Source organism: Equus przewalskii, chromosome 17 (assembly GCF_037783145.1).
Source record: "Equus przewalskii isolate Varuska chromosome 17, EquPr2, whole genome shotgun sequence".
Lineage (NCBI taxonomy): Eukaryota > Metazoa > Chordata > Mammalia > Perissodactyla > Equidae > Equus > Equus przewalskii.
Genome location: NC_091847.1, coordinates 71,328,091 through 71,342,965, shown reverse-complemented (window position 1 = coordinate 71,342,965; position 14,875 = coordinate 71,328,091). Strand labels below are relative to the sequence as shown.

Sequence of the window (14,875 nt, the reverse complement as noted above, 5' to 3'; positions counted from 1 at the left end):
CTTGAAGACCTCTGAGAAATCTATCATGAGCTCCATGGTTTGTCCAATACATTAACTGCTGTTTTAAGTTCTTAGTAATTTACGTCAGTGTTACGTTAGTGTGTCTAGGAATCACCTGGAAAGGTTGTTAAAAATGTAGCTAACTGAGTCCTAGTTTCACATAGTCTGATTCTGAAGACATGAGATGTATCCTGGGCATCTGTGTTTTTATTGATCCTCGAGTAATCCTGACACAGGCTGAGTCTCACAGCTTAAGAAACAGTTCTCTAAATAATAGTTTTCAAACTTTATCACTGCTGTGGCTCTTAAGGCAAATGAAATCTTAGGTGGAAGACCAATATGTGCAACAGATAATACTGAGCTGCAGTGGCTAAAATGGGACTGGCAGGTGGTTCCAGAGCCCTACCCCTCAGGACCCCAAAGCCCCTGGCGCTATAAGGCTTAAATTTAATTAGAGTTAAATTTGGAAATTGTGGCCTAGACAAGATATTGCTAGATTCTTCCTGAGCCTAATGTAGTAAAATCATTTTGCAGATTCATAATAATTTTAGAACTGAAAGGGACCTTAGAAATGTTTAATTCTGTCCTCTAATTTTTCAGGTAAAGAAACTGTAGTCCATAGAGTTATAGTAATTTGTTGAAGGTCATGTAGCAAAGGCATGACAAAGCCATGGCCAGAAACCAGGCCTTCTACTTCCCAGTTTAGTGCACTACACACGCATTCCCTGATATGTTGTTCTCAGGCTCGCTGCACGCTGATCATAGACCCCACTTCATAGTGTGACAAGACAAGGGAGTAAATGCTACAATCCCAGTCTTCTAACCCTGCCTGTCTGATTTTAGCATTGTCTGTGAGAGAAAACTTGGACGAGTGCTCATATGCTTTCTTGTACCAAGAACAAACTGTGGCCAATATAAAAACTTATCAGATGTTAAAGCAGCAGTACCCTCATTTCCACCCCACGAAGTAACTCTGATAGATACACTAGAGAGCTATCTTTCCTACTGGCTCCTCCACTGTCTGTCTGGACTTCCACTTGAAGAAGAGTGCATATGTAGTTCATGAATAAGTCAGCAGCATAACCGTCTTTCCCTATCCACTGCCAAGTGTCCACTTGAAACCAGCAATATAGCATTTCTCTTTATGGAGACCCAAGTGACAACCTTGATTTAAAGATACGATATTTGATAGGGCTGGTCTTAATGTGCATCCAATGTCCTGTGTTCTTAGAAAGCAAATTTTCAGAACTTATTTTCTTATTCTCCCTATTGCACATAGAAATGTCTTTACGGAAATACAAATTAAGGTTATTACCTTAATAACCTTTGCAGAAAGTGAATACAAGAATCATTCTTCTTTATGGCTTTATGTTGTTTAAATTATTTGTTCATTCATTACATGCTGTGTGCAAGGCACAGTGGTGAACACATTTGGAGATTCACCCCCACCCCCATATGGGCCTCGTCCAGACCACATTCCATGAGGTAAATTTTTATTCAGTTTGTTCAAGGAAAAAGTTCCATCTTTGAAGATAATTTTTTGACTTTCTTTTGTCAGCAAGTGGAAAGTATGCAACAATGTGTTTTCTTTTCTGCCTTGGCTGCCAGAAAACTTAGAGCCAAATTTTACTTACAATCTTATCTTGGGAGTTTGGCAGCGTCTCTCTTTCTGCTTCCTTTAGTTGGTTTCTGTTCTGTTTTTATCCCTAATTGACCTATTCTACATTTTTTAAAATTGGAAGCTACTGTAAACATTCTTGGGGGAAGGAATGGCCATTTGTTTTTATATGCATTTGATTTGACATATAACATGTGCTTGAATGACTCTGGCTCTAAGGAGAAAGGAATGCGATGGGAATAATCGGCTCTCAAAGTTTTCGAGATGGGAAAGTACTCAAGGAGCAAGGCAACACACTGGAATAGATCAAACGGTTTTGGAAAACAGTTCCTGAAAATGCTTAATGTACTTCCTGTTTGTCAGCATATGGCAGGCTGAGCATGAGGTCTTTTGGAAATGTCCTACTGCTGGGACTGTGGCTGTGAATTCAGATTTGGTAGGCTGGTTCATTGTGAGTCTAGCTTACCTTGGAGGATGAGACATTGAGTTATTTGCTGTTTGTGTGGTGCTCTTCCTCAGCCCAATTTTTCTTTCTCTTGCCATTTGTCATAAATCACCATGTGCTGAGATCAACAACAAGAAAATCTTTTCCACTCCCCACGAAGGCAGCCTTCAGTGATTGCCTGGAGCTGGCTGGGATCTTCCAGGCAGGTCTTTCCAACCCTAAGGACTTTGTTGGAATCCTTGTCCTTGCTCCATTCACCTCCAGAGCAAATGCCACCGGTGGTCAGGAGCAAACCTGCCTTCCTCCTCGCCTCCAGGATTAGACCATGGTGTCTGTTATGAGCTATGTGAGCACATGGAGAGTTTTGAAATAATCTAGCTGCTCAGGAGAAAGGTGCTTACTAATTTCAAAAATTAATTTACAGATAAATAGAAATGTATAAGGAACTTTCCTGGTTAAAGCATAGATCTCTGCTGTTTTCACGTGTTCCTATATAAATTACCCTTCCCAACTTGCATCAGTTTCAAAATTTTTGCCTTTTGCAAAGATCAGCACACCTCTTCATATTTTAATAGGGGAATGGCCTTTTAGAGAGTCACAGAGGTGGGATGGCTGGCTCTGAAGACCAGTCTGCTTGCTGTTTTTATTTAACATGCACTTACATATTTGTTTACAAAGATTAACACACTTCAGCAATGAGATTGCTTCAACATAAAATCAAATAATCTTTTAAAACATTGTATTTATTTGAGATTGGAGGAAAGTAATTACCCTTGCTCTAAAAATGTATTCATCTTTGGGAAACTGCAAATGGAAGTTTGTAGATAATGATACTGTTTAACCACTAGGCTAGCATTATTTTCTTCTGAAGACTACATTTATTAAAATTTTATGTAAATATGCACGTGGAAATTTCCAACTCTGAGTCTTTCATCTAAGTTGGAAAAGACAGAGAAAAATCCATTTTGGGTGAAAACAAACATCAATACCAATTTTGATGTGAATATCTAAAGTATTATGATACCAACTGCTTGTATTTTTAAAATTCTGGCACTCATACGTGAAGGATGAGCATTGTGGGTGGGTCTGGAAGAGTCTCTTCATTCAGAGATTCTTTAAGGGGTTGGTGTTATACACACAGAGTATATTTACTAACCGGCCACAACAGATTCTGGTGTGGACTGGGGGCAACTGCGGGATTATGCAGTGAGGGGAGTGTTATTAGCCCCAAATTATAGCGTGTCTGAGAGAGAAATCACGTGCTGCACTTAATGAACCACGCTGATGCCTTTGGCTTCTCCTCCTAACCCCTCTCGGTGCGTTGCTGCTGTTTAGACTGGGAGGCGCGCATTGACAGCCACGGCAGGATCTTCTACGTGGACCACGTAAACAGAACCACGACGTGGCAGCGGCCCACAGCGCCTCCCGCCCCGCAGGTGCTGCAGCGCTCGAACTCCATACAGCAGATGGAGCAGCTGAACCGGCGGTGAGCACGCGCGCCTTGGTCTGACTCTTCTGTTTTGCGGTTGGGCTAATTTTTACATGGTGCAAAGTAGAGAACACGGTTGTCTCTTTCGTCTTTGGGTGTCTTGTCATTAAGGTGTAGCTGTTACCTCTTTTGATTCGTAGACTTCATTGATCTTCTCTTGGTTAAGAAAGTAATAACCATACACATACACAGCTTGATTGGAAACAAGAGAGGAAATAAGTAATGATGACCCCTTCTGTCAACCCAAGGCATTGATTTTTAGTAAAACAGCACGTACATTCATAATTTGAAGACAAATAGCTTTTTATAGATATCTAGAATCTTCATTCATGATGCTTCTTTATCAACCAAAGCCTTTTAAATGTCATTCTTTTTCAAAAACGAATTGCTATGGAATAAAAAGTTCTTTTCTTTAACACTATAGGAATTTAATTTTCTTTGGTTAAGGGCCATGCTTTTTAAAAAAAGTTTTATTAATTTGTTAGGAAAATGTTTCCTAAGCCATGAACAGAAGAAATTCAATGCAATGTGTTTACTTAAACAACAGATGGCCCAGACGGTCAGGGAATAGGGGTCTGGGCAGAAGATGGTTGAGGGTGAGAAGACAGTGAAAACTTGTGGGCTATAGGGGAGCGGTCGAGTCCCAGGTTTTAGAGGCCGCTGTGATGTAACTCCAGGCTCATGACTTTAGATATCAGAGTATCCGCAGAACCATGACGAACGAGAGGCCTGAGGAAAATGCCAGTGCGATCGATGGGGCCGGGGAGGAAGCTGACTTCCACCACGCCAGTGCGGGTAAGAGCCTTTGGGTTGGTTTGTTTCATCATCTCACAAAAGTAGAAAACAACTAAGTAAGGATTTCCAAGAACCGAGGTTTTTCTTTTAGTGAACTTTTGATCTTCATTAAGATCTGATAACCCAACTCAAAAAGTTTCATTCACCAGAGACCTCTTCCAATCCTTGACTTTTTAAAATTTAATTTTGTTTATTTATTTATTGTAAAGATTGGCACCTGAGCTAACATTTCTTGCCAATTTTTTTTTTCTTCTTCTTCTCCCCAAATCCCCCCAGTGCATAGTTGTATGTTTTAGTTGTAGGTCCTTCTGGTTGTGGCACGTGGGATGCCACCTCAGCATGGCCTGACCAGTGGTACCATGTCCGCGCCCAGGCTCCGAACCAGCGAAACAGCAAAACCTTGGGCCGCCACAGCAGAGAGTGCGAACTTAAGCAGTTGGCCATGGAGCCGGCCCCTTCCAATCCTTGACTTTTTATTAGTACTAAGAAAAGAATCACAAAACCAAATACAATATAAATTACCTTAATATCTGCATGTGTGAGATAGTGGAAAAAGATTAAATCCCATCACTTAAAAAATCTAAGCATGCATTAAAATGTTAACAGTGACTAGAAATTTTATTCAATTCCATTTTGGTGTAATTCAGAAAGTCAGGTTTTATATATGAATTTACAGCAAAGGAAAAGGTACTTTGGGGATTAAAATAATAGCAAGTGATATAGGTATTCTTTGGTTCTTTGAAAATGTAGATGGAAGTGAATAGATATGTGTCCCTGAAGCCTTTGTGGTCTGCCCCATCTAGATTTCCGACGGGAGAGCGTCCTGCCTCACTCTACCTCCAGATCCAGGCTCACGTTGCTGTTACAGTCTCCCCCCGTGAAGTTCCTCATCAGCCCAGAGTTCTTCACCGTGCTGCATTCTAACCCTGTGAGTGTCAAATCTGAACGTCTGGGATGGGAAAAGCAACAGGCCAAAGGAAATGATCCTCGTTTATGTAATGAGAGTAAGAAGGATAATAGCTGATGTTTACTGAGCACTGCCTGTGTTCCAGGCTCTGTGTTAAGCATTATTATGTTAAGCCAAAACTTCTTTGTGTGAAGAAAAAAATTAAAGTATGATAGAAAGCGTTTCTTTGTGACGTGAATCTTAAGTTGTGTCACAGAATCAATAATGGACACTGGTTGGTAAAAACAGAGTAGGAGGGCCTTCCAGGTGGAGGATATGCATGAGCAAAGATAGAAGTGAAGAAAGTGTCCTAAATGCATAACGAGTTATCTCATTCATCCAGTATGTATTACTGAAAACATGATTTATGCTAGAAATTATGGTAAGTGCTTCAGACACAGTGGGCAGTAAGATTAAGTTCTTACCCTGGAGTGGACAGAGCATAACGGCCACTTTAGAAAGATGGTTATAGAATGCCTGTCTGAAGAAACAGTTTTGAGTCGAAAGCTGAAGGATGAGAAATTGTTGACCATGGGAAAAGCCAGGGGAAGGTCATTTCAAGCAATTGAAACAGCAAGTGCAGGGACCCGAGGCTCCGAAAAGAGAGCAGAGGGGCTCCTGTCTTGTGATGGAAAGAGGGAGTCGGGTGATGGTATGTGGAAAATCAGCAAGATCCAGACCATGAATCTGGCTGTGGGACATGGCAAGGAATTAGGATTTTATTCTGAGATGAGTGGGAAGCCCGCATGTGCTTAGAGTTACTGCTCCCGTCTGGAAACTATAGAAAGACAAGAGTGGAAGCAGAGTGATGACAGCGAAGGCTCTTCCGTGGTCCAGGGGAGAGACAAGGATGACTGGGACCATGATGTTGACGTGGAGCTGGGGAGAAGTGCATGGATTCAACAGGCATTGAGAAGGTAGAATCAATATGACTTGGTGAAATTGGTTGTCAGGGATGAGAAAAAGAGAAGAAGCAAGAAATACTTTTAGGCTTAGGTTTGACAAATGAGTTAGCTTGTTGGGTCAGTGGTGCTAACGTGGGACTAAACAGCTCTCAGTTTGACTGGGTATGAGGAGGACACAAAGAAAGAGCTTTCTGTATCTCTGAGGTGTTTGGGTATCACAGGGTGGGCAAAGGGGATTGCTGCGCAAGTCTCTAGTGCTGAGGGAGTGGCCTGCTGCAGATATTAATTAGAGGAAGGTTGTCTTAGCTGCACAGAATGATCTAGAATAAGGGAAACACTTGCCATAGAAGTCCAGCTGTATAATCCATTCATCAAGGCATGAGTGGCTAAGAGCCTGGACTACGAGGTAAAGAAATAGAGAAGAAGGATCCAGCATGAGAGGAGTCACAGGCAGAGAGCTGGCAAGATTTGGAGGGTAAATAAAAAGAATAGAAACAAGAAGATGACCCTGAGTGTTAATAGTAATACATAAATAATAAACAATAATACATAATGAATAATAAGAGGAGAGTTAGAATGAGAGGCTTGTTAAGGGAGTAAAACAACATATTGAATTTAACAAAACAGATGATGTGCCTTAGGAAAAGTAGAGTAGACTGTGGGAAAAGTGGAAGTCAGCATCGTCCAGTCACCAGGCGTTATCATGGGGTTATTCACGTGTACGTGTTTATTGACGTTAGCATATTTCTGTCTTATTTTATTAGCTTTGCTTTGTAAGTATAGCATCTGTCTGGCTTTAGTGATCATTATCTCCTGGTTTACAGGTTTAGCTTGAACAGAGAACACTTACGAGGAGGGTGAGCAATGAATAGAGTTCTAGCTGTCTTCAGATTTCTTGCGAGAGGGATTAGACGTCAATAAATTGTGTGTTCAATTTAGCAACAGTTTGTTGATGTCCTATAATGTATGTAAGTGCGGTACTAAGTCCCAGAGGTACAAAAATGACAGCAACCATGGGCCCTGGAATCTCAGACTTGAAAACACATTCCAATGCAATGACCAGAGTTATGAGTGCAATAATCAAGGCTGTAGAAGCTGTAGGAGATAACCCTGCTGGCGTGAGTGACTAAGGCACATGGAGGGAGCCATCGATGGGCTTGCATTTGAGACAGGTTTTAAAGCTGAATAGGAACTTGCCCTAGAAATAAGTTGGGCCAAAGCAGCATTCACAAAACAAGAGATTCATGAAGTTGCAAGGCTGTCTCGATAATTACTACAAAAGTGCTGAAACTGAACTATAGGAACAGCAGTTTAGTGTTGCTGATGTGTTGAGAGTAAAGCACACTAGTGAGGGTCAGATCTGAGCCTGGAGAGGTAGGCAGAAGCCAGGTTACAAGAACCTAAACTCGTGATTGGGACACTTCTAGGAGATGGTAGCTTTCCTACAAGGAACAATGGGCTAACATGTAGAGCTGTCACTCCAAAACAGAAAGTATCGTACTCTGGTGGGAAGAGCTCTGAACTTGGAGTCAGAGAACACGAGTTTTCCTTTCTTTGTTCATTTGTTCATCATTCATTCAACCAGTGTTTTTTAAATGCCTGTGATTTGCCTGGTACATTCTAGACTCTGGGGATAGAGTGGTAAGCAATGCAGGCAGAGTGGTATGTGATGACAAACTAGTGAACAAGAAAAGATAATTCAAGTAGTGCAGCATGGCAGGAGGCAACTGAAACAGCACCCCGGGCTAAGGTGACCTCGGGACGAGCCCGTGGACACACTGCTTTAGATTGGGTAGACAGGAAGGCCTCTCTGAGGGAGCCACACTCAAGCTGTTGCAAAATGTCTAGAAGCCAGTAAGGTAAAGGTCTGGGAGCAGCACCTTCCTTGCCAAGGAAGAGCAAAGGCTTGAAGACAGGCATCAGCTTGATGGGGTACGTAATAAGGTCAGAGGGGTGAGGGCAGGGCGCCCGAATGCAGGGCTCGTATGATCTGGCAAGGAGTTTGGGTTTTATTCTAAAAGGACTTATTCTAAGGGGATTTCCTATGGAGTAGTTTCAATTTTTAAAAGTTCTTTCTAGCTGCTGTGCCAAGAATTGGTTTTAGAGGGTAAGATTGGCATCAGGGAGACAAGTGCAAAGGCCCTGTGGTGAGACATGGAAGGAGCTTGGACTGGTGCAATGGCAGTAGAGATTGTGACAAGTGGATGCATATGGAACATATTTTGGAGGGAGAGCTGACGTTCTTGCTAGTAGATTAGTATGTGGGAATAAAAGAAAGAAAGGCTTCAAGAAAGAGCAACTGATTGGATAGTAGTCTTCAGGAATTTGCTGGTAAATGTTCAACAACCAGCTCTGTGGGAAAAAAGTGTGTGTGTGTGTATCTCACATATATATCTATCATAAATTTTACTTATGTAAAGGGTGTGTAGCACACAATTTACAAATAATAAAAAATAGAGACAGAATGCTTCTGTTGATTTTTGCTGAACTTCTTTATCAGTCACCAACCTACAGTTGTAGTCGATGAACAAGTGTCGTTCCAACATGACTGTTTTCATTAAAGTTAACACGTAAGACCACAGTGAACAAGGGAGATGCATGTCGGGACTTCACACTTCTGTGTCGGTGAGCTCAGCACCTTGTCTGTTGAGCCAGATGATAGTTAATGAGTACTGGATTTGTATTTCTTTATTTGTGTGTGTGTGTGTGCTATTTGCAATGTAACGGTGCAATTTGAAGTCTCATCTGTATTATTAGCATTTTATTTTCTCCACCAACTTCTGAAGTCTAGAGCTTGTATCTAGGAAAAAGCAGCGAACATTGTCTATAAAGGACCAGAGAGTAAATAGTTTGGGCTTTCGGGCCAAGGACAACATATAAACGAGTGGAGGTGACTGTATTCCAGTAAAACTTTGTTCGCAAACACAGCCAGCCCACCTGGGGGGCCGTGTCTGCCCACTCCTGCCCTAGACAGCCTGCAAAACAGCACATCAAGGCCTGATTTGCATTTACTGGTTTCTATAGTGTTAATACGCCTGCTATGGCCAATTTCAAGCTACCAATACTACCTTCCTAAGCAGAGAGTTCTGACTTCTCTGTGGGCTGCCTTCTTTGGTACAAGCTTCTCATCACTAATAGCAGAGTTTCAAGTAGAGGCTGGATTAACAGTCACTGGGCTGTGGTATAAGCTGCAGTTTATAAACTTGGTAGACTTTTATAAATAAATGCATATTCCTGGTTCCCAAACCTTAGCGATTCTGGTTCACTAGGTTTGGTGTGGGGTCCAGGAGTCTGTATCTTTTTTTTTTAGGCCCCTTAAATGATTCTGATGCAATTGGCTGGTGACCTGTAATTTGGGAATTCCTAGTGTCCAGAGATGCTATATAAACTGACCTCCTCACTCCCTTTGTCACAACCATAACTCATCCAGACTTTTGACAACTAACTTGTTTTAACAGTGGAAGATCCTCAGCAGCTTATAGGTTTTTCATTTATTTTGTTGTCGTGTTGTCATTATTTTTCTCTTTTCTTTCCTTGGGCATGATTTTAAAACTTCTTTTCCTGGGCAGCCCAGCTTGATTTGAAAGTTTTTCTGCTAAAACATTTTAATTTTTTTCTTCCTCCTGCCTGAACTGCATTCATTACTGGCTCAAAAGATGACCCATGCTGGGCATCTATGCATTTCTGTATGATTTAAATTCTCTTGGGTTTTGGAAACCTTCTTTCCCTGACTTATATATGGCAGGAATTAAAGTAGCTGGATTTTTCTTGCTAATGGTCTCAAGGTATGAATTATGAGCTTAAGTCAGACAATTTTTTTGTAAAGGGCATTACTTGCTGACATTTCCTCTTTTTCTTAGATTAGCAGAAAATGTTACAAAATAAACTTTTAATCAGTTTTCTTATTTTAAGATTTATTATCTAGTTTTTTTCCCTCGAACTGTTTATAATCGATAACTATTGCAGTGGATTCCCTGTTTATATTATTGAAAATGTTCAACATGAAAAAGCAGCATATTAATTTAAAAGCTTTCCTAATTCTTTTTTTATGATTTGAAGATATCAGTTTATGTTGAAAGATAAGCATGAAAAGTAGATTTCATGTAGCAGTAATTTACTAATCATCTTTATTGAAAAGAACAAAATTAAGTAGATATATGACTGTCATAACTCTTAGAGAAAACTTGGAAAACAAAATATTGGGTTTTTTCTTTGTTGCATTGTGATTGCTTTGAGATCTATTCTACTGCCCTCTGCTGGTTGTGATCAGATTTCTTCCAAAATTGTCTTGATAAACTATTTCTCCTGGTAACTCAAGATTTAGTTATTAGTGTCATGTCTCTCATAGTTGGTATGCGTGTGTTTGTCTAATTAATGTCATTCATCAATACATTTCATTATATGCAGTTGAATAGTGTTTCCAGCATACTTGCCAAATAATTATTACTCTGGCTTTTAATAAGCTCTAGAAATACATTAATTCCAACATCTAAACTCCTTGTTCTTAATGCGGAAAAATGCGTGTGTATATTCTTACAGGTCAGGAATACCTACTGTTGCAAAATGCATGAATTGATGGTTTACAGTTAGTTTTGTTAGTAAGTTCAATTTTCTCTTCATTTTACTCTTTAGCTAGATGAAAACAATGTAAAATCCTTTATGATTAAAAATATTATAAAGACAGACGGGTGAGACATGATTCATCTTATGGAATCCCAGCATACGTCTAACGGAAACAATGTTTCTTGGTTTTGTTTATAATAAATTTTGTTTAGCAAATAATGTATACACATGCCCACATCTCCTCCCTTGTGAATATGAGAGACATTTGCTATAGATTCAGTGATGATATTTTCCAAGCCTGAATTCAGAATACCCATCCTTGGTGAAAGATTTCTGAAATATGAAAGATTTTATTTAGCAGTAATGTACTCACCGAGGTGAGGATCTTTCAATAGAAAGAACAGAATTTGGTGAAATCAAGACTGGGCCATGTAAGCCAGGACATATGGTCACCATAACACTAAAAAAACCTGCCAAAAAAGGAAAAAGGATTGATTATTATTTGCATTGTGGTTGATTGATAGGAACTAAGTGTTTACATATAATTTCTTATTCTGCTGCCAAATGGCTATAACATTCCTCTCAAAACCCTCAATACTTTTCACTTCTAACACCTCAAACACTTAACCAAACGAAACACATTAAGCTCTAAGGAGAGTTATTTTAACTCCACTAAAATTCCACTAAAAAGTTCCACTAAATTCCACTAAAGAAATTCAGTTGCTCATGCACTCAACCATGGAGTGTTTATTTCCTGCTAAGAAGACAAGAAACAACCAAGAGGAAGTTGGGAAAGAGAGTTTGGGAATAGAGAAAGAATAACTAAAAAGGACATTTTAAATCACATCGAAGGAAAAGAAAACTGCACCCTTCAGAGATCCCTTAAAGGAGTGTCTCCTGTTAGCAGTTGCCAGCTGGCCTCCCTGCTCGTGAGTCCACACGCAGTAGCTTCCCAAGTGAAATCTGTGCATGATCATGAGACTCTGCTGTGCAGTAGGTCCCATTTGCCCTTGGCTAATCTACTTTTGTTTCAGGTAGAAGATCAGATCCCTTTACTGCATCTTTTTCTATAAGCCCAAAACTAAACAACAACCGAAACACAGAAAAGGATCCCCGCCCCATTGGAACCTCTAAACCCCAGAGGGAGAATAAAGATGGCTCTTCTCTCTTGACCCACAGCTTTGGCCATGTCAGCTTCCGTGAAGACCAAGCTCTTTCAGTCTACTCTCACCTGTTTAGGGTCTCTCGCCTCTTTGGACCACTCATTCCCAGCTCTGCTGGTTCCATCAGTGTGTCTCAGTATTTTCACTGCAGCTGTGGCCTTTGTTTCCCAGACTCTGCTTTCTGCCTCCAGTGAGCCTCTTCCTCCCGCCTCTCCCTGTAATTTTCCTTCCTCATCCTTTTGAGTGATCAGGCCATGCTCATCTCTGTATCCTTGGGGTTTAGCACAGGGCTTAGCACATAATTAATGAACGGATAAGAGATGCTTCTCCAGTTGATAGAAAGTGGGATGCTGGCCCAAGATCTTCAAAGACTAAAAATAGAAAACAATTTTATTACATTATTCTGTTATAACATAGGTACGATGGGTCTAATCCCTTATATATCCTTTTACTTACGTCTACTCTGTATTCTTATGGTGATTTTTACCTCCTCACAGCACTTTTACATCCTTTGTTCCATTGGATTTGAATCTCACCTGCCCGTAAGACAGCAGGGTTATTATTATCTCATCTTACAGTTGGGCAACTGAGGCAGAACAGAGATTCAGTGACTTTCCCTGTCTCTGTTCACGAGTGACAGAGCTATGACTGGCATCCTCACTGTAGTTCTGTATGAACTGAGTATAAATATCCTTTGTGAACAATATACACACATATATATTTTCAAAAATAGTATATATATTGAATAAACATATATAAAATATATATTTAAAAACAGAATAAACATATACTATATGCTGTGTAAACATATGTAGCATGCATGTGTGAATATATGTTACATATACAGGCGCATATGTAAATAAATGTATGTATGTAGTTTATTAAAATGTAGCCGTCTGGAGGGATGTTCCTGTTTGCCTTACAGGTCTTATATAGATCCTAATGGTTGTATACGTATTATTTAGACGTGAAAAAGCTTTGGTTCTAAAGGTTGTTTGCTAGTTACTGGTGAGAGAAATCCTTCTTGCACTTAATTTACTTTGGTAGGTGCTTTTTGCAAAGATCGGTCGAACTTGGCACTCTATTACACGTCTCACTGAGTGGAGAAGAGGAAGATGAAAGGGCATAATAATTAACTATAAGACCTGTCTTCAGACTCCCGGCTTAAAGAGCTGTCCCGCCCCAGGGAATTACTTCAAGCCTGAGGCTGGGATGGCTTCCTCCACCTAATTGCCACTACTTCTTCCCTAATGAAGTTCTGCTTTTCTTTAGCAGAGTGAGGAGCGTTTCTGGTGCTCTAGATAAAGAATCAGGATGTGACCTATTTACTTATTTGAAGGTGGGGGAGGAGAAGAGAGGGGGACCAAGAGACACACCTATTTAGGGCAAAAGTTTATGTAGTCATTTATCTGATGGCATTATCCCACAGTAATTCGTCCCCAAAGAGACTTATTAGGGAGTATGACATGAAAGTGCATTACCGTCTCCACCACACAAGCCGGTGTGGTCTCAGGCCTATGAGCTTGCAACGGCTTATGTGAGAATGTATCAGCAGCACAGAGCCAAATGCAGAAAACAGATGCCTTGCTGAGTGTATGTAAAACTCCAAGACAGGGTCAGCCACAGGCTAAACTATTCGTTAGCTAATGTTTGTCTCTAACAACCTCCAACTTCTTTTATTAGTCTCCTTCTCTGCTTTCATGGTATCACTTTCTTATTCTCTCATGCTCTCTAATTGCCCAGAGCTCCTGCATAGGCCTGCCTGCTCTGGCAGTACTCTGTGCTCTGAACCTCACAATTTCTCACAGCCATCAAAACCTCCTCTCATTTAGACTGTCAGGTTGAAATACGACCTCAAAACATTTTATCCTCACGTGTACTAAGGAACTAGTACACTGGTATTTGGGGACGGTTCAATATTGTCTTCCTTCCTTCCTTCCTTCTGTTTTGATAGGGGAAAAGTATTTTAATGAAAAGCAAAAAGTATATAATGATGATAAATCAATCAGAATAGCTATAAGAAACTTATTTTGTATAGTTCAGGTTATATGTCAATAATAGTGTCCAACAAATCTCAGTGCCTTAAGCTAACAAAGATTTGTTTCTCATTCCAAATTGGGTTGTCAGGGTTCTCTGATTCCTGTGGTCACTCAGGGACCCAGGGACCCAGCCTGGGGAGCGGCCACCCTTTCCAACATTGACCGTTGCTGTGCTTACTGTGCTAAAGGGAGGAAAGTTTTAGAGGGACTCACACTGGCAGTAAATGCTTTGACTGGACATGACACATCTTGAAGGACCCTGGAAAAATGGGAGTAATGTTGGCTGTCCTTGTACTCATTCATCTTTCATCCTTAAGGACTAACAGAGTACTGGGCACAGCAAAGGCAGGAAATGTTTATTAAAATGAAGTGAGTTCCAGGGATTCTGATTTCTTTTGGATTTGCCTTGGTCTTAGACCGAAGTAAATAATGGAACCCATGAAGTAAAGACTCAGTCTAATGTCCCTGGGATACCAAAAGTAAGAGGACTCCAGGCCCTTTGAATCTATCTGAGAAGAATAGAATTCCGGGATAGATTGTGCATGTCCTGGTCAATTTCATGAATATCATGTTCCTTCTGCTAACTCATGGAAATAACTCCATACAGTTATTCCTTTTCTACTGCTTGGCACAAGGTATTGTGCATTGAATTTTTGTGGACTGACTCATGTGGACAGCCCATGGCTTATGGTCAATTTTTGGAATCTTCCTTAAGCCTCATAGAGATGAAGACTGTGGAGTTTTTGACCAAACAATCTCTTTTTTGTATGGTGGTATAATGGAGCTTTATTAAATGTGCGTTTCAATCGTATAATTCAACCGTATGTATACACAGGGAAAAAGAGAAAAAAAATAGTGAGATGTATAGTCCAGGGAGTTCTACCTACTTCACTGAGCTTGTGCCTCCAAGGA

At 40.5% G+C, this 14,875-nt stretch overlaps 1 protein-coding gene across 5 annotated transcripts in view; it reads left to right on the top strand.

Moving 5' to 3' along the window:
• The window catches only part of HECW2 (HECT, C2 and WW domain containing E3 ubiquitin protein ligase 2), a 373,452-nt gene that overhangs the window by 265,788 nt on the left and 92,789 nt on the right, over positions 1-14,875 (top strand). For all 5 annotated transcript variants that reach the window (XM_070581715.1, XM_070581716.1, XM_070581717.1 and 2 more), the window contains 3 exons: positions 3,399-3,549; positions 4,244-4,347; positions 5,151-5,275. In XM_070581715.1, the coding sequence (XP_070437816.1) occupies positions 3,399-3,549; positions 4,244-4,347; positions 5,151-5,275 (380 nt within the window). The remainder of the gene's footprint in view (positions 1-3,398; positions 3,550-4,243; positions 4,348-5,150; positions 5,276-14,875) is intronic.